This window comes from Equus asinus, chromosome 22 (genome assembly GCF_041296235.1).
Source record: "Equus asinus isolate D_3611 breed Donkey chromosome 22, EquAss-T2T_v2, whole genome shotgun sequence".
NCBI lineage: Eukaryota > Metazoa > Chordata > Mammalia > Perissodactyla > Equidae > Equus > Equus asinus.
Genome location: NC_091811.1, coordinates 21,594,801 through 21,618,706, shown reverse-complemented (window position 1 = coordinate 21,618,706; position 23,906 = coordinate 21,594,801). Strand labels below are relative to the sequence as shown.

The window sequence follows — 23,906 nt, the reverse complement described above, 5'->3', positions numbered from 1 at the left end:
CTTTTAGAGGAGTTGTGCGCTTTAGGTATCTAAAAATTTTTGTCTGTGGCCCCATATGATCTGGTGGTTTCAGCAACCTTGTTTGTGACTGTGTATGGATTTGGATTCTCTGTTCCATTTTATGTCAGTTTGGGTGAGTTTAAGGATTGAGAATACCCTGAAGAAGTCAAAGTCTTTCTCATAGTTTTCAAAGCTCTGTGTTTCTGGTTTCTTTTTTTCTCCTCACAGATCATATCAGACCATTTTCCCCTTCCAACTCTAAAATCTAGCCACCTGATCTTCATTCCAACACAAGGCCTTTCCTTATATTGCCTGCGAGTTTTTCTCTCTAAAGTACTCTTACCTCTTGCATCCCTTCCTTCTTTTGTTAATAAAACTATTCGGATCTCTCCGTAAATATTGCTGTATCAGGAAGGTTTTCACTAACTTTTCAGTCCAGATCAGGTTCTTGGTTATAACCTGATAACTATCTTTTCCCCCTTCCTAAGGACTGATTTTATTTATTAGCGTATTTATTAATGTGATTACTTTATTAATGTCTATCCTCCCCTCTAGTTTGCAAGCTCCGTGAAAGCACACAGAGTTCTTGAATTTGTATGACCATGTATCTCCAGCGCTTACAGCTCAGTACCTGACCAATGGCAGGAAAAAAATCCTTGTTTTTGAATGAAGTCAATTCTGTCCATTTATTCCACTCCAGTGGAGACTATCTATTTTCCCATTCTCTGTGCCTCATGTAGCTAACAAAGTTTTAATATCTCTCAGCTCTCTATAAACGTTTTTAAACCACATTTTCTATCTTGTCAAAAATGTAATTTTTCTTTAAGATTCATTTTATCAGGGAATTTTATCTTCTTTCTCTGATAATTCATTCCTCTCACAGATGACCATAAAGAGACAAAAAAAGACTGATAATTTATATAAACCTAAGCATAAGTATGAAATTATGGTGGCAAAAGTACTGGAAGGGCCGGTCTGGTGGCACAGCGGTTAAGTGTACACCTTCCGATTCTCGACGGCCTAGGGTTCACTGGTTTGGATCCTGGGTGCAGACATGGCGCTGCTTGGCACACCATGCTGGGGTAGACATCCCACATATAAAGTAGAGGAAGATGGGCATGGATGTTAGCTCAGGGCCAGTCTTTCTCAGTGAAAAGAGGAGGAGTGGCAGCAGTTAGCTCAGGGCTAATCTTCCTCAAAAAAAAAAAAGAAAAGAAAGTACTGGAAGATTTGAACGTCTTAAACTGAATTTATTTGATACCTCTGTCTTAGTAATGGAAGGGTTTATTTAATATTTCTGTGTCAGTAATATTCCTTCATATTCCTTAATTTCGTTGTATTATCCACACTTCTAATATATGGTTTATTATATTTATCCTGTTATATATTATGAAGTAGAGTCAAAGAATAATATTTGGACTTCAATGTTTAATGGAATCTATTTTTAGCTAAATAAATTTTTCACATAGTTGAAGTCATCACACTGGGAAATCTCAAGTGATCATTTTTTTTCTTTCTGATGTATTTCATCTAATCTGAATATGTTGTCTTCTTACAGATACAATAGCCATAACTTTGGCAATCTTCAGCGTTCATCTGGCCATATTTTATATGTACACATTTATTATTAGCATTCACACGTCCTGGAATTTGAAGCCTAGAAGAGAAAATACTTTCCATTAAATGCTGAATTTGCTTTATGTATCTATCGTATTTTTAAAATCCATAACATTTTAATATAGCTCTAAAGAAGCAGAAATGTCACTTTCCAAGTTCTCTAACAATACAAATAACAAACATATTGTGTCATTCAAAATTTAATATCAAATCTGGAATTGAGATGGTAACAATGCCTTTAATTCTGGCTATCATCTCTGTGACCTCAGACAATTTCAGAGTACCTTCCATTTTCACTGGAGTTTACTATATTTCTTTTATACATTAGCATTTTGATAAACACATTCTACTGTAAATATATAGTACTGTAATTACAAAATTACTGTACAATAAAATTATTATTAATTATCAATAACAGCATACTCTCTTCTGGAACAGTCTAGCTTGCTCCTTACAGAGTAAAGAATCCTCTATAGTAGTAAGTATAAGTAATCATTTCAAAAGATCAAATATTTGAATATAACAATGAGAATCAAAGCAATTCAGACAGATCTCACGAAATACGAGCTATAATTTCCTGAAGGAGGACATGCAATTACTATACTAGGTGCAGCAATTGGAAATGAATATGCAATCACTCAGAAATCTGGGCAAATCTGAAGTCTTAATTTGAACACAGGGTTTGCATTAGAAAATCACATCTGTTAAGTGTGTGCATATTGTGAAGAATCTTGCATATGTTATTCATATTATTTCAAAGTAGAAATCATATTTTTAAATTATATTCATATGTTAAAAAATTTATTTGACATTAATTTACTCTTAAGACTTGGGGTAGGAAGGGGAAGAAGGGGAGGAAGGGGAGATAATACTTTTATTGAGTTCTTCTGTGTCAGACACTTTCCACATGCTTAAATTTATCAGGTAATGTGTTTTTCACCACCACACTAGGAAGTAGGTTCTATTATTCACCACATTTTATAGATGATGGAACAAAAACTAAAACACGAGACTAAGATAACCCAAGTATCAGAGCCAAGATGTAAATTGGGCAGTTTAGCTTCAGAGCCTGCGCTATTAATTGCTTACTATATTAAACTGTGGAAGCGAAAACTGGAAAACCAGGGTGTTGGTATTTCTGCATTTCCCAGAGTCTTGCTAAACTGGCATTTTCACACATAGAGATATACCTGTTCACATTGAGAATCACGTACGGAGTCGTATAGTGGTGTGTTAGTAAGAAATAAAATGAAAAATCAATAAGTAGGAATTTGGACTAGAAATAAAAATATCAATTTTAAAGCAAAAGACATGAAAAAGAAACGTGGAGATGAATGATAAATGGTACATATAGTGAATTAGATACTTTGGAAATGACAGAATAGGAAATTTCATCAGTTTTATAGATTGACTGCTGCAAACATTTTTGTAGTATATTGGATGTGTATATACGTGTGTATTGTATATACAGGTGTTTGAAATGGTGTTTAGATTAGCATGGTAGATTGGAAAGATATGATCTTGAAAAACATAACTCGTCAAAACAGCATATTAAAATTTCTAATTTTCATAATCAATTTGCTGCTGCACAAGTCTCACTAAATTTCATAAACATGTTCATATACAATAGAGTATAACATGGAGTGGCTATATGGGCACTTGATATGCAGATATTTGTTCTACAATAATTCAGAATTATTGCATTGTTTCAAATCTTCAACCACTACTGCATACGTAATCTGATAAAAATGTGGTTAACTGCATGCATAATTAATTGTCGACAATTGCTATCACTTTTCCAGGAGAGCTGTATAAGGATATTTGGTTTTTCCAAACTTATTAGTAAGAGAATTTTATTGCTAATATTTGAATCACTTATTTTGGCTAATTTTATCACTTGTAGTCAGAAGTCTTGTCTTTCCCTCAGTTCAATTTTTGATGATTTGATTTCACAGTGCATGAGAAAGTCCTGAGAAGTTTCTATGCCATGGTCAAAATATTTGCAATATTAAGTTGAGGTATATTATTGTTGTGTAATGGATCTTAAACTAGCTGTATATTATAATATCATGGAATTCATTTTTAGAATGCAATTTTATACCTCTAACTTCCAGACAGCCTACCGAAATCATCTGAGTTGAGGCTTAGAAATCTTAAAGAAAGTATGTTGCATAGTGTCCCCCTAAAATTTATGTCCACTCAGAACCTCAGAATGTCACTTTATTTGGAAATTGGTTCTTTGTGGATATAATTAAGGTAAGGATCAGGATCAAATCATACAGGATTGGGCCCTAAATCCAGTGAGATTATCTTTGTAAGAGAGAAACGGGCACACAGAGATGCAGAGAAGAAAGCAATGCGAAACTGGATATATATATTTAAATGATGCCAAGAATTGCCAGCTATCCTCTCTGTGGCCTCAGACAATTTAAAAGTAGCTTCCATTTTCTCTGCGGTTTACCATATTTTCTTTATACATTAGTACTTTAATAAATAAATTCTGCAATATATATGGTATAACAAAAATGTTAATCATCAATAACAACTAACTTACTCCATGCAAAGTTTAACTAGCTCCTCCAAGAGAAAGCAGCTTTCAGAAGGAACTAACTCTACCAACACTTTTTTCAGACTTCTGTCCTCTGAACTGTGAAAAAAAAAATTCCTGTTGTGTTAACCCACCCAGTTTGTGGTAATTTGTTATGAGGTCCCCAGCAAACCACTTTGAAGTACAACGGCTGAGTCCTAGAGAGGTAGAGAGCAAACTTTTAGAAAATTCCATTATGTGCACATGTCTTGGAGTCTAACAACCAGATTAAAATTAAAATGGCAAATCTGATATGTACTCACTTTGTAGTCTTGTGCAAGTTTATTTATTCAATTACGTTTTAATAAAATGCACAATGATAATACCTCAATCATAGAACAGATAAACAATCTAAATGAGTTGTGAAAGTAAAATGTTCAGCTTAGTACAGTAAGTATTTTACTCCCTTTCTCCATCTATCCTGTCTTTTCCTGGTTAATTTATTATGGATACAGCTGATACGAAATCTAACATCTGCCCGTATCCACACTAGATATTTAGATTTGGAAAAAAATAGCATTATTCTGGACTGAAATTTTAAAACAACAGGAGACTTACTTGTCCAGGGTAAGATCTGTGCCATCTAACCAAACCCATTTCAGTTGTTTGCTGTTGTAGTATAAACTGATCAGAAACTTTTCTTGACGCATATCACATTGCATTTTTGACAATTTTATGACAAAATCCTGCAAAGAGTGAAAGGAAAATAAATCAGAAAATGAAACTTCTCTAGAGAGAGGAATATAATGGTTTACATATGTATATTTCATTTATAAATTTCCCTTTGAAATCTCTGTTCTATTATATAGAAAGAATTTGAGGGATTAATCCTAGGTTCTTTATGCATAAGCTGGATATCAATAGCTAATGACATTTATTGACCAAGAAATTATTTTTTTAGCCTACATTTTATTCTAGGCATTTTCTTAGGTTATGGGTTGTAAAAGTAAGGAAACAGTCATATAGCTGTAGTCACTTAGATTAGAAAAACATAGAAAAATAGAACAACATTAATTGAGCCTGTGTAATAAGTAGTGACACAAGCTACAAGAGTGGAAATACAGGATCAAAGCAGAAGAATGAGTAGGGAGTTTTAACAGGTCTTGGTGAACCAAGAATGTTTTTCAAGGGGATTAACTAATAAGCTAAAATCTTAGAAACAAGGATGCATTACCCAAGAGAAGACAGTTTTGCATGCAATGTGAAGGACATAAAATTTGTCACATGCAGATGAAACAAGAACATGAAAAAGCCCAGGAGAACAAGGAGGAATTTAAAGAACTACAATACAGCTGGAGACCGTGACATGCTTCTCTTAGAATAGTGTTGTTGAGAGTCCTTAACAGCCGAGGAAGCCAGAGAAATAAGAAAGAATCAGATTACAAGTAACCTTATAGGCATTTTATTTGTACTTTTCCCTAAATGCTGAGAAAAGTCACTCAAGTGTTATTAAAGGATGCATTCAAAATTACAGTCATATTTTAAAGATTTCTGTGACTGCAGTATAGAAAGTGTTTCAGAAGAATATAAAACTTGAGTGAGTGCTGTCATTCTTAAAATGTTTTAATACTGAAATTTATGAAAGAAATATTTTTACCATCTCTTCTTGAATATTCAATTTAAGGAATCTTGATTCTAAACCAGCACAATAACGTTGACATTCTTTCCAAGGAAACATGTTTCTTGAAAAATAGTAGCAGTTTTCTCCATGCTGATGCCAGTTGTTTGAACATGTAGGATATTTCCAAACTATTAAAAAAATTAGAATATAACTGAATGCCTTCCATCATTGCAATTCACATCCAATAATTTTGCATAGCAAATCTACCATCTACAAACAAAAACATCATTTGACTTTTTCATTATAGGCAGTGTACACTTAAATTTAGCATTAGATTGATCTTAAATTAATAATTCACCTCATCAAAACATTTTAGTCTTTAAGATTCATAAGATGCATATTGGGAAAAAATTTTTTTAAAAATCACAAAATTAGAAACATATCCAATATATTTAACTGTTAAAATTGTCATTATAATGTTCTTTGTTTTTCAAAATTAAAGTGAAACGAGTGCATTTATTTAAAAAGCTATGTTTCAAAAATTATATAACAAGTACAGAAAAAAATTATAAATAGATATCTACCCAATAAAAACTGATGATGACGCCTTGTCAAAATATTTCATTCACCCTTAGGTGATCATTTGATAGCATCATCATTTGACTGTATAAATAATGTATATATGACTCCGTGAGAAATACTCTTTGATATACAAGTAGATTTGACTCATATCTGCTTACATGTATCATTATCAAGAAAATAGTTGATACATAGTTAATTCTCTTCTCTCTCATGCAAACAAAATTATCACTCAGAGACACTTCCAAAATTACCTGTTTTATCTGCTTCCTTGCTGGAGGAAAGATTTCTCAGACATCTTTCTGCTTGAAATGACTTCTGATTCACTGAAAAGAATTCAGAAAGGACCGTTTCTTTTTAACTCAAAAAGAAAATAATTGGACATTCCTATGTGCAAGACACTGTACTGAATATGGAAATGCAAAAATTATTAATGAAACATCATTTGCTTCAAAGAACTCAAATGTAATAGAATCATAAACATAAAAATCAAATTACAGGGGCCAACCCAGTTGATGTTGTGGTTAAGTTTGCGTGCTCTGCTTCTGTGGCCCAGGGTTCACAAGTACAGATCTCAGACGTGGACCTAGCACCACTCATCAAGTCCTGCTGTGGTGGCATCCCACATAAAATAGAGGAAGATCGGCACAAATGCTAGCTCAGTGACAGTCTTCCTCAAGCACAAAGAGGAAGATTGGCAACAGATATTAGCTCGGGACCAATCTTCCTCACACACAAAAAAAAGCTAAGGATGACAATTTCCTATCGCAATTGATCTCAGAAGAAGGAAACTTTGTTCTGACAACAGTGTGAGTAAGTTTTTCATATGCAGAGAAAGACTTTTTAAAATGGAATTTCTGGTAAAGGAAACATGAGAACAAATAGTAATGCTTTTAGCAAGGTTCACAATATGCTTAAAAATAAATAATTATTTGATATGTCTCCAAGAAATCATCTTCAGTTCTGGGTAGAGAATATTATATTTGGTCAAGGGGTTGAATTAATTAAAACAACGTATTATCTTTAACAGATTTCACTATGTGAGTACTGGAAAAGCAGATTTCTATTTTACTTAATGACTCACACTTTATGGCTAAGATTCCAACAGACAAAAGAAGCATCAGGCAAATGAGGCACAGAATCACTGCAATCAATTTCCATGAAGAAGCTGGAGTAGGACAATCTACAGAAAGAGATAAATATAATTTGAGACATCAGCTTCTAAATGTTTATTCAGAGTTCTGCTTCCATTTTAGGTGTAGTAAACTACACAAAAACATAGCTTGCATACTAAAAACAGAGAAAAGGGAGATAATCTACAAAATCATAACATTTTAAGCAAATGAGACAATAGAATTCAAAAGGCAATCATGTGAACTAAATTCTAAACAGATGAGAAGCCCCATTTCTGTGGAAAGATGGGACACACACTCTACTTCACCTTTGGCAAAGCATAGGAAGAAACGTGGCAGCCATAAAAGCAGCGAAGAATTTTAACAAATATTCAGGGCTAAGAGTAGGTTGTCATGAGACTTTTGAATCCCTTGTAGCCATAGACCAATGGGACTTCACACACGATTGCCAATTATTCTCTGTTGGCTTCCACTGGGTGCTCATGGAAAGATAAAGAAAGTTCAGAAGAACTGAGAGATCTCCTTTTTGTGGGGCAGTTCTCCAGGGTCTGCCAAAGCTGTGGATTTAGTGGGTAAATCTGGAGATGATCCCTGCTCTGAGCCCTGCCTAAGCAAAAAGTAGTAAATGGCTGCCCCTGAGGCACAAACATAAAACTCACCTTATGTCTTGGGGGTCCTGACTCTAGGACCTTGATAAAGGCAAGCTACTACTGGGGAACTAGTAATAAATGCTCCACCACCACCACCACCACCTGCCACCTCACCCATTCTAGGAAAAGTTCAGCAACTACTGAGGGAAAAAGTGGAAATCTAGTCCTCCCCATCCCCTGCACTGACAATAGGTAAAAGCCACCTGCTTCTAGAAAGAGGGCAGAAAACCAGCTTATGCCCAGGATCCTTAAATGATACAAAGTAAAGGACCTTAGCTGGGAGAGAGAGAGAGGAAACTTCCTCATATGTGGGATCCACCAATACAGGACAGATGTCACAGAGGAAGGGACAGAAAATCTGCCTGCCTCAGCAATAAACTGTGCACTAAGTAGGACACATTTTTAAAAGTGTACATTGAAAACCAGATCTGGAGATGGATCAGTTATTGTAATTTCTAGGCAGGGAATCTGAAATAACAATGATTGATAGGTTATAGCATCTAGTGAGAAAAATGGAAATCAGCATAAATATACGGGGCATTTCAGCAGAGATATGAAATTTCCAAGAAGCATAAAATGGAAATGCTATGAATAAATACCATGGAATCAGAGATAAATAACTTGCTTTATGGACTTGTCAGTAGACTCAACAAAGCAGAAAAAAGACTATCGTTTTCTTGAATTTACATTTTTCACTCTCCAATAAGATTATCTAAATCCACTTGTCAGAGTGGAATCAGTGAAAAACAGTGGACCTGTGGCCATCCTATGTTCATCTAACTGAGTTCCATGTCTTTCACTTCAAACATCAAATTTGCGCAAAATACTGATGTAATCATAGTAGAGAACATATTTATAAATATGTGACTATTCCCTCCTTCCCCAAGAGAATATTGTCATTAACCACTCAGATTATTTTTATTTCTCTTTCCCAAGATGTAAAAAAATCTCTTTTTCCCCAGTTTGATTTTCAGGTTTTCTGTCATTTTATTTCAAAAAATAGATGAATATTTTTTAAATGAAAATTAATCTACATAATAAAGAGCTCAGTTGGGTTACATGGGTAGAAGTAGAGATTTAAGAGCCTCAGGAATGTGCTATTACTCAAATTAGGAAGATATGCAGAGTTCTCAGAGAATATTTATCCTGTAAGAGATGTGGGCAAAAGAAAAAAACATCAACTGTGACAAAGATCACTATGGTTTATAATAAAATTCCCTCTAAAGCATATATAAAATTGGAGTTCCTCTGCAAATTCCTATGTTTCTTTTGTTTTTCTATTTAAGATGTGTGTCTAAGCAAGACTGGACTCTGGCCATTTCAATCAGAAGGTGGACATAAGCAGAATTTATTGGTTATACTTAGAGTACCTTTCCATTCTCCACCTTCACCCTAGATTTAAATCATTACCTCAGGTCTGACCAGACATGCGATTTTACTAAGACTGCAGAACACTTGGACTATTGCTAGAAAAAATGTTTAAGAAGGATGGATTAGGCTTAAGCCATTGGATATTTGTAATATGTCAATAACATCAAGCAAAAATTAGGAAATTAATCAAAAGAAGGAATTATAACTTTTCAGGGAACTCTCAGTTCAGAGACAGATGTTTCAGGCGGAGAAACAGATGTTTGCGACATACAAGTTCACTAAATCGTAACAGAATTGAGATGTTACTCATGAAATGAATAACTATAATATCAAATTTATTTCAGTCTCCATAAGCACTCCTTTACTGAAGGAACAATAGTCGTTTGGGGAATTGATCATTGTTCTGTCTTGAAACTCTGTTAAAAATCAGTAAAGAATTAAAATGTATAAACTGAAAAGACAGAATGAGAAGAAAGAAAATAGAGGAGTACAGATAAATATGGGTTTTGAAAGGCACAAAGAAGATGGAGGAGTGATCATAAATTAATCAGTCCAGCATAGACCTGAGGTTAAAAGTAAAGACACTGGACTCAAGGCCACTTACTAGCCATGTAACCTGGGCAACTTACTTAATTTCTCTTTGCCATAGTTTTCTTATCTGTAAAAAAGTGATAACAGTGCCTAACCCATAGGATTGTTGAGAGGGTTAAACACATTATAATATTTTAAATCCTTAGAAGAGCTCCTGGTTCATAGTAAGTGAAAAATAATCATCAACTATTATTATTTAAAAAAATGAGAAAACATGAATCATAACTACCCAACAGAAGTCAGATATTGGATGGCCGTACAGAGAGTAGAATTCAGTTTTTTCTCTGGGTGAACCAGGAAGCTATTGGGGTCTTTTAAGCTAATGAATGACAACATAATTCATGTTTCAATTGGCTAAACCTGGTTGCTCTTTGCTACTACAAATATGGGATGAGGAAGAGAATGTGAATGTGGAAAGGGGTTTGAGAACAGAATGAAGGAGATCAGATAAGCATCTACTGGAATAAGACAAAAGAGAAAATGTCAGCTAGGAACAGAGTGTTGCCAGGAAGGTAAATGTGGTAAATATTTTAAAGGAAAAGCTGACAGGATTGACTGATGCAGATTGTGAGCAAATAAGATGAATCAAGGAGGAACTTCAAGTCTTTTTGTTGTGAATAATAGAAACCATGCAGTTGTAACTAATATTAAGTGGAGAAAAGAATAAGAGAGCATTTAGTGGGGTAATATCAGGGAGTCCATTTGGGATATATGTTTGAAGTTTCTATTAACATGCAAGAGGTGATTTGGATTAGGATACTGCATAGTCTGAAATTCAGGGGAAAAATCCAAGATGTATAAATTTAGAGTCATAAGCATGTAGATGATATTTAAAGCCAAAGACTCAATGAATCCCTAGAGAGCAAATGTAAAAATGAAAGATAAGCAGGTAGGCTGAATCTAAAGACACTCCAATATTTAGGGACCAGAGAATGTAAGTATTCTATATCATATGAAAACAAGAGCTGCACAGTAAACCTGCATTTTATTAAAAGAACAACTAAGAGATGATGGAGCAGAACTTTTGGAAGATGGTGGCATAGGAGGATCCTGAGTTTGCTTCCTCCCACAAACACAACAAATCTAAGACTACACGTGGAATTATTTTCTCTGAGGCAGATCTTGAAACTGAATGAAAAGAACCTCCACAATAAGGGACAACATCAAGAGGGGTGGAAGAGGTGGAGATACAATCCTGCTGAGGAAAAAGACCACACTCTACCCACAGCACTTCATCGTTGGGAGTGATCTCAAATGTACCGAACTTTTCCTAGAGGAGCAAGGGATTCAAGCTCCACATCAGGCACACCAGCCCTTAGGTCCAGCATGGGAGAGATGAGACCCCAGAACACCTTGTTTTGAAAATCAGTGGGGAATATGCCCAGGAAAACTACAGAGCTTCATGGAAAGGAAAACCTACTTTTAAGGGGCCCTTGCACAGATTCACTCAACCTGAAAAACAGCACAAAAACAAAGAGGAATAATAAAACTATCAAAAAAAATCACTGGGAAAGGAAAATAACAGTAAAGGTAGTGGATCAACCACATATAAAGGTAGTATTTAGTGCAAAGACAAAGTACTAAAAATATCTCTTTCCAAGACAAGAAGTTAAAGGATACAAGAAAATAAAAGAGGTAAAATATGATATCAAAAACATAAAACGTTAGTGGAAAGTAAGAGTGTAGGACTGTTATAGTAAGAGGTCAAACTCAAGAGATCTTCAACTTAATATACACTTCTATATACATAGGTTGTTATATATGAACCTCATGGCAATCACAAACCAAAAGCCTATAATAAGTACACAAAAAGTAATTAGAAAAAGCTCAAACATAAAGCTAAGGAAAGCCATCAAATCGTAAGGGAGTAGAGAGAGAGAAGAAAGGAACAGAGAAGAACTACGAAAACATTCAGAATACAAGTAACAAAATGGCAATAAGTACATACTAGTCAATAGTTACTTAAATGCAAATGGACTAAATGCTTCAATCAAAAGATGTAGGGTAGCTGAATGGATTTAAAAAAAAAAGACCCACCTATATGCTGCCTACAAAAGACACACTTCAGATCTAAAGACACTCACAGACTGAAAGTGAAGGGACAGGAAAAGATGCTCCATGCAAATGGCAATGAAAAGAAAGCTGTGGTAGCAATGCTCACATCAGACAAAATAGAATTTAAAACAAAAACTGTTATAAGAGACAAAGAAAGGCACTACATGAAGATAAAGGGAACAATCCAACAGGAGGATACTATGTAAATATCTATGCATCCAACACAGGAGCACCTAAATACATAAAGCAATTACTAATAGACGTAAAAAGAGAAATTGACAATAACACAATAATAATGGGGAACTTTAACATGCTACTTACATTGATGGATAGATCATCCAGATAGAAAATCAATAAGGAAAAATTGGCCTTAAATGACACATCTGACCTGATGAACTTAGTAAATATATGCAGAACATTCCATCCAAAACAGCAGCATACACATTCTATTCAAATGCACATGGAAAATTCTCCAGGATAGATTAAATTTTAGGCCACAAAACAGGTCTCAATCAATTTAAAAAGATTAAAATCATATCAAGAATCTTTTCCAACCACAACACTATGAAACTAGAAATGAGCTACAAGAAGAAAACTGAAAGAATCACAAATACGTGAAGATTAAACAAAATGCTACTGAACAATGGGCCTCTTGGGTCAATGAAGAAGTCAAAGGAGAAATTTAAAAATACCTGAATACAAATGAAAATGAAAATATAACATGCCAAAATTTATGGGATACAGCAAAAGCAATAGTAAGAGGGAAGTTTATAGCAATAAAGGCCTACCCCAAGAAACAGGAAAAATCTCAAATAAACAATCTACCATTATATCTAAAGAAAACTAGGGAAAGAAGAACAAATAAGGTCCGAAATCAGTAGAAGAAAGGAAAAAATAAAAATTAGGGCAGAAATAAATGAAATAGAGACTAAAAAGACAAGAGCAAAGATCAATGAAATGAAGAGATGTTTCTTTGAAAAGATAAACAAAATTGGCAAACCATTAGCTAGACTCACTAGGAAAAACAAAAGAGAGAAGTCTCAAATAAATAAAATCAGAAATAAAAGAGGAGAAATTACAATGGCTACCACAGAAATACAAAGGATTATAAGAGAATACTATGGAAAGCCATATACCAAAAAGTTGGATAACCTAGAAGAAATGACTCATCACTAGTAGGGAGACTGAAACAGTAACCAAAACCTCCCCAAAAACAAAAGTCCAGGACCAGATGGCTTCCCTGGTGCATTCTACCAAACATTCAAAGAAAATTTAATGACTATCCTTGTCAAACTCTTTCAAAAAAATTGAAGAAGGAGGAATGTTTCCTAACTATTTTTACGAGGCCAACATTACTCTGATACCAAAACTAGACAAGGACAAAACATAAAAAAGAAAATTACAAGCCCATATCACTGATGAACATAGATGCAAAAATCCTCAACAAAGTATTAGCAAATCAAATACAATACATTAGAAGGATTATACACCATGATCAAGTGTAATTTATTCCAGGGATGCAAGGATGGTTCAACATGTGCAAATCAATCAACATGATATACCACATTAACAAAATGAAGAATAAAAATCATATGGTCATATCAATATATTCGGAGAAAGTATATGAGAAGATACAGCTTCCATTTATGATAAAAAAAATACTCTGAATGAAATGACTATAGAAAGACTGCACCTCAACAAAATAAAGTCCATATATGACAAACCTACAGCCAAAATAATACTCAGTGGTGAAAAACTGAAAGCTAGCCCTCTAAGAACAGAAAGAAGACAAGGGTGTCCACTCTTGCCACGCTTATTCACACAGTATTGAAAGTCCTGGCCAGAGTAGTTATGGGGAAAAAAGAAGGATCCAAATAGTAGAGGAAGAAGTAAAACAGTCACTATTTGCAGATGACTTGATCTTATATGTAGAAAATCTTAAAACTATTAGAAATAATATAGTAAATTTGCAGAGTACAAAATCAATATACAAAAATCAGTTGCATCTCTATACACTAACAATGAGCTAGCAGAAAGAGAAATTAAGAATACAATCCCATTTACAATTGCAAGAAAAAGAATAAATATCTACGAATAAATTTAACCAAAGAGATGAAAGACCTCTATACTGAAAACTATAAACGTTGAAAGAAATCAAAGAAGACACAGAGAAATGGAAAGAGCTTCCATGTTTCTAAATTGGAAAAATTAACAAAGTTAAAATGTCCATATTACCTAGAGCAATCTATTGATTCAATACAATCCCTATCAAAGTCTCAGTGACGTTACTCACAGTAATAGGACAACGAATCCTGAAATTTATATGGAACAACAAAAGACCCTGAATAGCCAAAGCAATCCCAAGAAAAAAGAACAAAGCTGGAGGCATCACATTTCCTGATTTCAGAGCATACTACAAAGCTGTAGTAATGAAAATAGCATAGTATTAGCACAAAAACAGACACACAGATGAGTGAAATAGAATTGAGAGCCCTGAAACAAACCTACACAATTAGGACAGCTAACTTTTGACAAATGAGCCAAGAAAATACAATGGAGAAAGGACAGTCTCTTAAATAAATGGTGTTGGGAAAGCGGGACAGCCACATACAAAAGAATGACAATAGACCATTATCCTATACCATACACAAAAATTAACTCAAAATGGATTAAAAATTTGAACATAAGACCTGAAACCATAAAACTCTTAGAAGAAAGACTAGGAAGTATGCTTTTTGACATCGGTACATCAATCTTAGCAATATTTTTTTGGAAATATCTCCTCAGGCAAGGAAAACAAAAGAAAAAATAAAGAAATGGGAATATGTAAAGCTAAAAAGCTTCTGCACAGCAAAGGAAAACATTAAAAAAATAAAAAGACAATATACTGATTGGGAGAAGATATTTTCAAATCATATATCTGATAAGAGGTTAATATTCAAAATATACAAAGAACTCATACAACTCAACAACAAAACCCCAACCAATCCTATTAAAAAATAGTCAAGAGGGTCTGAACAGACATTTTTCCAAAGAAGATATACAAATAGTCAACAGGCACATGAGAAGACGTTCGACACCACAAATTATTAGGGAAATGCAAATCAAAACCACAGTGAGATTTCACCTCATGCCTGTCAGACAGGCTATTAAAAAGACAAGAAAATAACAAGTATTGGAGAGAATGTAGAGAAAAAGCAACCCTTGTACACTGCTGGTGGGAATGTAAATTGGTGCAGCCTCTATAGAGATTCCTTGAAAAATTAAAAACAGAACTACAATATAATCCAGCTATTCTACTTCCAACTATTTATCCAAAGAACATGAAAACAATTTTTCAAAAAGATATATGCACTCTATGTTCATTGCATTATTTACAATAGCCAAGATGTGGAAGTTACCTAAGCGCCCACTGATGGATGAATGGATAAAGAAGATGTAGTATTATATGTACAACGGATTTCTACTCAGCCATAAAAATGATGAAATCTTGCATTCTGTGACAACATGGATGGACTTTGAAGGTATTTTATGCTAAGCAAAATAAGTCAAATGGAGTAAGACAAATACCATACAATTTCACTCATAAATGGAAGATAAAAACAACAACAGGAAACAAACACATAGATACAGAGAACAAATTGGTGGTTACCCAGAGGGGCAGGGGTTAGAAGGAGGGCGAAAGGGTAACATTTGTTCTTTGACAAATGAAAATATGGAAACTAGACTTTTGGGGTAAACACAATGTAGTCTATACAGAAGTCAAAATATAATGATGTACAGATGAAATTTATATAATGTTACAAACTAATGTCACCTCAATAAAAAAATATATATATAAAGAAAAGAAAAGAATGATGGAAAGTTTGAATTATGAAAGCAAGAGCAAATGCACAAAGATCAGGAAGAACTGTTCAACGTGCATTTTCAAGACAGAGCTTGTGGTCAAAGTGAATTATGAGCTAGAAGGAGACGTGAATGGGCACTGTGTATAGTACTGCTTTCCTCCACAGCTTACTCCATTCAACTGTATTAGTGGACTTAAGCTGTTTTTACTTGGTAGTCAAAAACGCTAACATATTGGGGAAAACTGTATATAAACCAATTGATTTCCACACTGTAATAACATCCCTCTTTGCCAATTACATATTAACTAATTCATATTACAGAAACATACACTGTAGCAGAATAAAAAGAAGGAAAAAGAAGAAAGTTTATTTAAATAATATATGGTATATTTTAATGTTTTTAATGATGCATTCATATAATTATACATGTGTAAAAATGATTTAAAAGAAATATATTCAAATTTTATTTATACTAGTTTTCATGGTACAATTAGTGTCCCAAGTTATTTCCTTCTTCTCTCTTTTTGGTAAGTTGTAATTTTACAAAATAATTAATGTAGCACCTTCAGAATGATAATACTTTTAAAAAACTACTCTACTCTTCCATGATTTGTTTTGTTCTTCAGGATTGTAAACACATCACCACACGTCTGGAATAAGTTTGACCTTTGACCTTTCCCTTCTAAACAGTGACACCTAAAGGCCAAAAGTTATCTTCAACTAACACTTCAAGAAACATCAATAGATTTTTATTTTCACAATGTGAAGTGAAACATGTATCATCACGTATGTCAATCCTTATTTGTAGGTGCTTGAGTGACATATATATCAAAGATTGAATTTTAAGAAATTGAGTTAAAATTAGAAAAGGCAGAAAACCTAGAGCTCCTTATTAGAAAAGTTAGTTGAGAGTCACCTGTGTATTCTGAGAGGAGAAAAGGCTTTGGATTTTCTAAACATAGACTGAGTTCCAGCAATTACAGGCTTTTGTGTTTCAAAGATGCCACTTAACCATCACAGCTCTCTATGTTTGTATATGGGGTATAAAAATGAATTTACCTTGTGGGGTTTTTTCATATTGATTTACATATGTAAAAGCATTTATAAACGTGAAAAACTAAAAAATATTGTTAGATAAAAATAAATTTAAAAGACTTAGGATAATGACTCTAAGTCATTCTGTTTTGACATATGGAAAAATAATAGGATAATGACTCTAAGTCATTCTGTTTTGACATATGGAAAAATAATAATAATGGTGAAGTATGTTATTTTACACATACTTATGCACATACAGACAAATAATAATTTGATGAATAAAGTTTTCCCATACAAATCTAATGCTAACTATATACACTAGTAAAGTGAATTATGTATCAGAAATAAAAAAAAAGAAAATTTCTGAATACCTTATAGGCAGAGAGTATGAGATGGAAAAGGTTTTTTTTTTTTAACAACATATTAAGCAAAATTTGAAGATATTTCCTCATTAGTCACATGGTAAATGCATATATCACAAATGACATTGTAATAATTAGTCTAAAAAACAGGAAAGTAATCAATTGAGGCCATAGTTAAAAATAATACATCTTAGCCAAAGTCATGAGGATCCATCTAACATAAGACAAAATAGAACTAGTAAATTAATATATAGTGCACTTCTAATCATTCCACATATCTATTCAGAACATTTGAGGAATATAAATTAGCAGCAGTTAAAAAACAAAGCAAAGCAAATTTCAAATGATTGGAAGATAATCAAATTCCATGTAATCACATATATCAGTAAAATGATAGCATTGTAGTGTGTGTATCAAGATAGACGCGTGACACTTGAAAAAGATACACTTTGAACACACTATTCTGAGAAATATATATCAAAAAAACATGGAAAAAATAATCCCAAAATCACAGCAACTGTGTTGGAATAATGAAATTATCTGTACATTTTCTCAGTTCTCTATTTCCAAGATATTCTATCGCATAGTATTGATATTTTAAAATGACAGAAAATGGAAAATAACATAATTGGATCCCTGAATATTTCACATCCAAAAAACACTGATTTAAGGTTTACGATATAGTTAAAATTATTAAATCTCGTAGGAAAAAAGTCATAATCTGTCCTCATAAGTGCTTATTTTCCTTTTCTAGTAGAAGATAAACATTTAAATTGTGTGTGTATATATGCACATGTGTGCATATGAGCATGATAGTGCGTTAATTCTTTATACTTTAAAATGCAATTTAAAATAAGAAAATGTAGAAAGCACACATACCTTGATGCCTAAAACACAATGAACCTTTTTTTTCAGTTGTTTCAGGCCTTTGCCTTCTCTGTGGCTGAGATGAATGTTGAAGTCGCAAATCAGAATAGATTACTCTTACCTCATTCATTACTGAAGGACAGAGATAAGAAAAAAATGAACGGAAAATATATTTTCAATTAAAGTAAATTGTGAAATCAGTAAGTAAAACTGGTGTTGAATAAAATGGTGTTGGAATAAACTCAAATAACTAGCGTTAGAATATAATTACAAACGTGAAAAAATTTCAAGAATGGAAAAAGTATTATTTTTTTAAAAGTTAGTTAATGAGTTGGTATGATACATCATTTTTAGTCACCTTAATGTTGTCTATTCACAATTACAAATCTATAAATATCATTCACTGATAAGTAAAAATGCAAAAGATGATCTGACAGCTCTATTGAATTCTGTGGGATGGAATTTGACTTTACAGCCTGGCATTCAAGTTTCTTCACAACTTCACCTGAACCTGTCTTCCTTTCAGTCTTATCTTTCACTTCAACCTATTTTCATTTTTCCATAATTCTGTTGATATACTTATTCTTTTTCAACATAACATAAATGCTTCTCCAACCTGCATGTTTTCCTCAAATTCTTCTTTCCCTGGTATATTTTACTCCTATATTTGCTTATTATAATTTTAGTTTATTCAATCTGTAAATCAAATTTCACCACCTTTAATAAAACTCCCAGATCCTTCAATAGCAATTAATCTCTTTTTCCAATTTTTCTCATTCTTCTTTGTCACCATTCTAACAATTATCTCCTATCTTGCTTTCATTAACATCTCCCCACTGTATTATAAACTCCTTGATACATCTTACTAATCTTTGTTACTGCCATGATTGTTTATTAGATTTCTTTACGTAGTATACAAAACAGTTAAATTTATCTTCAAAACTAATGTTTTGTGTACTAAATAAATTCCAGGTTGGGAGGAATTTAGAAGAGATTTTTTCCTGATTAAAACATTTTAGAAAATTTGAGAGAAATCCATGTGAGGTATTTTTACTGTCTTTCTAGAAGATAATATACCCAAGTTCTTCATAATCAAAAAACACATTCTTTGGGAACGTTAATTATACTTTACCCCAATTGAAGTTTGTATTTCCGTTTCTTTTCTTTAAACTCCTATTTTATATCACAATAATTTTTAGGTGTCATAGAATGTCATATCAAATAATAACAGTAATAAAAAAATACTGAAAATAAATAACAATTAGAATAGCTTCTTTAAGATTACTCAAGTACACCTGATTTCCCTCCTAGCATCTCTATTTTTTCAATCTTTTCTCCCTTCCTTTCATACTGTCACCCATACATTTATTCCCTTTTCTTCCAAATGATATAAAAGGAGATATAGATATATATCACTTAAAAATCATATATATATATATGTAATTTGGAAGAAAACATATATACCTTCATATTGATTTATCAATCTGTCTTTAAAGCTATAATTTTAGTTTCCTTCAATCTAATTTGCTTCAAAATTCTAAAAAAACACATGTTGAGAAATAGAATGTATATCTTGGAAGTTACAAATACCTGACTTTTAGAAGTCTGAATGTCTGAACTTTTGCAGAGTGCAAATGTATCCCGAGAAGAAGCAGATCTTAACTCTTATTACAGAAGTTCGAATTTAAAAATTTTGATGGTCCTTCGTATGGATCACAAGCCTAGAAAAGAAGACAAGAAAAGAAATACACAAACTAATAATGTCTTTGTCTGTCCTTCAAGAGACTCTGATAGGTGAGCTCAGAAGTCAAGCATAAGAGTGCTCTGGATGCAACCACACAGGAAACTCTTTTACTGCTGCTCAGTTTAGCTCTGTATTATCTCTAGATTGGGCCTTTCATCAGTCTTAGTTACACAAGATATCTAGTGTATTTGCACTAATGGCCAACCAGGTCCATTCAACGCTTGCATTGTCACAGATATAATTAAATACATCATTGATTATTTACAAAGTAGTTTCAAACACCTTCAATTATTTTCGGTGTACCTTAAGTATTATATTCTACATTTGATTTATATTCTGGAAATATTCTTTAAAGGCACTTTTTGATGTCTCTTTTTGAACTTCTTCAGTTCTAGCGTGGGTACTATTTTTCATCACTAGGTGGTACATGCATGTACTGCTCAGTACACCTCAGCATTTATTGTTAGTTGGCTGTCCATCGATTCCTCAAAATCATTCCTATCAGTTATAGTGACCAAAAAACAAAAAAAAAAAACAAATGCTAATCAATGAATTATTTCCATTCCTGTAAAATTCAATTTCTCAAAATAATTTCATCCTTTCTGTGATAGATATTTAAAACAAAAGACAACGCTGGCATTGTTTTAGCTTAGGTTAGTTTAAATTTTGTATTCTTAAATATTTTCAATGCTCACACAAACATACATGTTAGCGCTCCCACACATACACACACACTCATTATTTATTATTTCTAGTCTAATTTCATTATGGTTGAAGAAAGACCTTGTATGATATAAATTTTGAAAATATATAGAGATTTGTTTTACAGACCAGAATATGGTCTATCTCAGTGAAAGCTTGTGTACACTTGAAAATAATACACATTCTTTTGTTGTTGGGTGAAGTGTTTTATAAATGTCAATTACGGCAATTTGATTGATGGGGATACACAAATTTTCAACATACTTGCTGATTTTTTTGCTGCTCATATTATCAATTACTACACGCAATGAGTTGACAGCAGTGACTCCATTTTGTACCGTGGACTCCATTTTGTTAAAAATACGAAACTGTGCTGACTTTGTTTATTTGCCAAAAGGGAGTTGTTTGCAGAGAAATGACTTTCTGAAGGACTGTGCAAAAGGAAACTTTGTCTAGTAATAACAAGATGTCCTTGAGTAAACTAATGAACTGTAACATAAGTTTACCCTCCCTCACAAACAACTGAGATGATGGTTCTGGGCTCTCAGCTGCTAATAAGAGCTCCTGACTTCTACTCCGGCTTCTGCCGGAAACTGTGTTCCCGGAATTGCAATTCTAAGACCCCAGATAAACACTTTCCTTTTGTTTTGCAGTTGCTTCTTTTTTCTAAGTTGACAGCTGAAAGAGGGGTTTTGAAGTCTCCAGCTATAATTGTACATATATCTTTTTCACTTTTGTCAAGTTTTTATTTCATGGATTTTGAAGTTCTGCTATTGCGATAACATTTGGGATTGTTATAGCTTCTTGATGAATTCTTTTTATTATGTAATGTCTTCTCTTTTGTGATTAGTGTTTGTGTGATATAACTTTGTTCATCCTCACTTTTACCTTATAAGTATTTATAGTATAAGTATCTAATTGGGTTATTGAAGATGGCATATAACTGTTTGTTGTCTTTTTATTAGCCTAAATATCACTGTCTTCTAATTGGAATGTTTAAACCATTGATATTTAATATAATTATTGTTATAGTTTGGTTTGTATCTAAAATTTCGCTGTTTGTCTCACCGTCCTTTGTTTTGATTTGACAAAAACTGTCTCCTTGATCAAATTTGAGTCAGCTTCCTCTCAATTTTCTTTTGGACTATGCTCACCTTTGGACTCAGTCCTTGTCTCGCTTAGTCCAGTTTTAGCAACACTCCTACTGGGTCACAGGGTCAGTTTAGAAAAAATCCCCCACCCCTGATATCTGATCAAATTCGTTTTTCCCCACCCTCCTGTCTTATCACTTTGGCCTGCCATCAACACTAATCCTGTCAAATGGGCTTAACAGAATCCTCCTTACCCTTGACATTTCTCTTAGCAATTTTCCATCCACTGACTATGAATCTTAACTTGTCCTTGTTGTGATAGATGTTGAGCCCAATGTCTCTCCCCTATTGCAAAACTCCATTACAGTAGCCCCTATACCTATCTCAATAGTCCTGATTAAAATCTACTTTACTATTTTAACAAATTTACTGCTTTTCCTTCCCTTCTTTTGGATCAATTGAGTACAAAAACATAGGAGTGCATTTATCTTTTCAATATCCTGTTTTCATTCCTTTGGTTACCCAGGAGTGGAATTGCTGGATCATATGGTACTTCTATTTTCAATTTTTTGAAGAAATTTCATACTATTTTCCATAGTGGCTGAATTGATTTGCATTCCACTAACAGTATACAAGGGTTCCCATTTCTCTACATCCTCACCAGTACTTGTTATCTCTTATGATCTTAATGATAGCCATTCTAATAGATGTGAAGTGACATTTCGTTATGGTTTTTATTTGCATTTCCATGATGATTAGTGATGTTTGGTATCTTTTGGGGTATCTGTTTGCCATTTGGAATGATGTCTGTTTAGTTCCTCTGCCAATTTTTTAATCAGATTTCCTTTTCGTTATTGAGTTGCATGAATTCTTTATATGTTTTGGATTTTAACCCATTATTTGATATACAGTTTGCAAATATTTTATCTCATTCTGTAGATTTCCTTTTTACTTTTTTGATTGTTTCTTTTGCTGTGCAGAAGCATTTTAATTTGATGTAGTCCGACTTGTTGATTTGTGCTTTTGTCGCTTGTGCTTTTGGTGTCATAGCTAAAAAATCACTGTCAAAATGAATGTCAGCAAGATTCTTAGGTTTACCTCTAGTTTTACAGTTTCAGGTCTTATGTGAAAGTCTTTGATCCATTTCAAGTTAATTTCTATGAGTGGTGTAAGGTTAGGGACCAAGTTCATTTTTCTTCATGTGGTTATCCAGTTTTCTCACTATCATTTGTTGAAGAGCCTATTCTTTCCCCATTGAATATTCTTGACTAAGTTTGGGGTCTTTGTTCTTCTTTATCTAGTTCCTTACATTGTAAAGTTAGATTGTTTGAGATCACATTTATCACCATGAACTTCTTGTTAAAACTGCTTTTGCTGCATTCCATAGTTTCATTATGTTCTATTTCCATCTTTATTTGTCTGAGGATATCTTTTCATTTCTTCTTTGACGCATTGGTTGTTCAGTAGCTTGTTGTTTAATCTCCACATATTTGTGGAGATTAAATTTTCCGGTTTTCTTCTTGTAATTGATTTTTAGTTTCATATTATTGTGGTCAGAAAAGATGTTTGGTATTATTTCAATCTTCTTAAATATTATTTCAATCTTCTTAAATTTATTAAGACTTGTTTTGCAGCCTGACATATGATCTATCCTGCAGAATTTTCCATGTATTCATGAGAAGAATGTGTATTCTGCTGCCTTTGAATGAAACATTCTGTACATGTCTAAGTCTAGCTGGTTCTATTCTGTACTTTAAATACAATGTCTCCTTATTTATTTTCTGTCTGCATGATCTATCTATTGTTGAAAATGGGGTAGTGAAATCCCTATTATTATTGTATTACTGTCTATTTCTCTCCTCAGGTCTGTTAATATTTGCTATATATTTAGGTGCTTCTATCTCGGGTGAATAACAATTTATTCATGTTCCATCCTCTTGTTAAGTTGACATTTTAATCATTATATAGTGACCTCTTTGTCTTTTATTATAGTCTTTGGCTTAAAGTCCATTTTTTTTCTGATTAAGAATAACCATTCCTGCTTTCTTTTCGTTTCCATTTATGTGGAATTTCTTTTTCCATCCATTCACTTTTGGTCTGTGTGTCCTTA

At 33.2% G+C, this 23,906-nt stretch overlaps 1 protein-coding gene across 1 annotated transcript; it reads right to left on the bottom strand.

Annotated features, from left to right (window-relative positions):
• Window positions 1-1,413: 1,413 nt before the first annotated feature.
• Window positions 1,414-19,983, bottom strand: LOC123279864 (natural killer cells antigen CD94-like). Its single transcript, XM_070494266.1, has 7 exons — window positions 19,850-19,983; window positions 18,272-18,391; window positions 7,429-7,527; window positions 6,599-6,670; window positions 5,802-5,953; window positions 4,763-4,890; window positions 1,414-1,657 (listed from the first exon to the last, which is right to left on the bottom strand). The coding sequence occupies exons 2-7, from the start codon at window positions 18,387-18,389 to the stop codon at window positions 1,531-1,533; spliced, it is 696 nt and encodes a 231-aa protein (XP_070350367.1). The 5' UTR covers window positions 18,390-18,391; window positions 19,850-19,983; the 3' UTR covers window positions 1,414-1,530.
• Window positions 19,984-23,906: the final 3,923 nt, after the last annotated feature.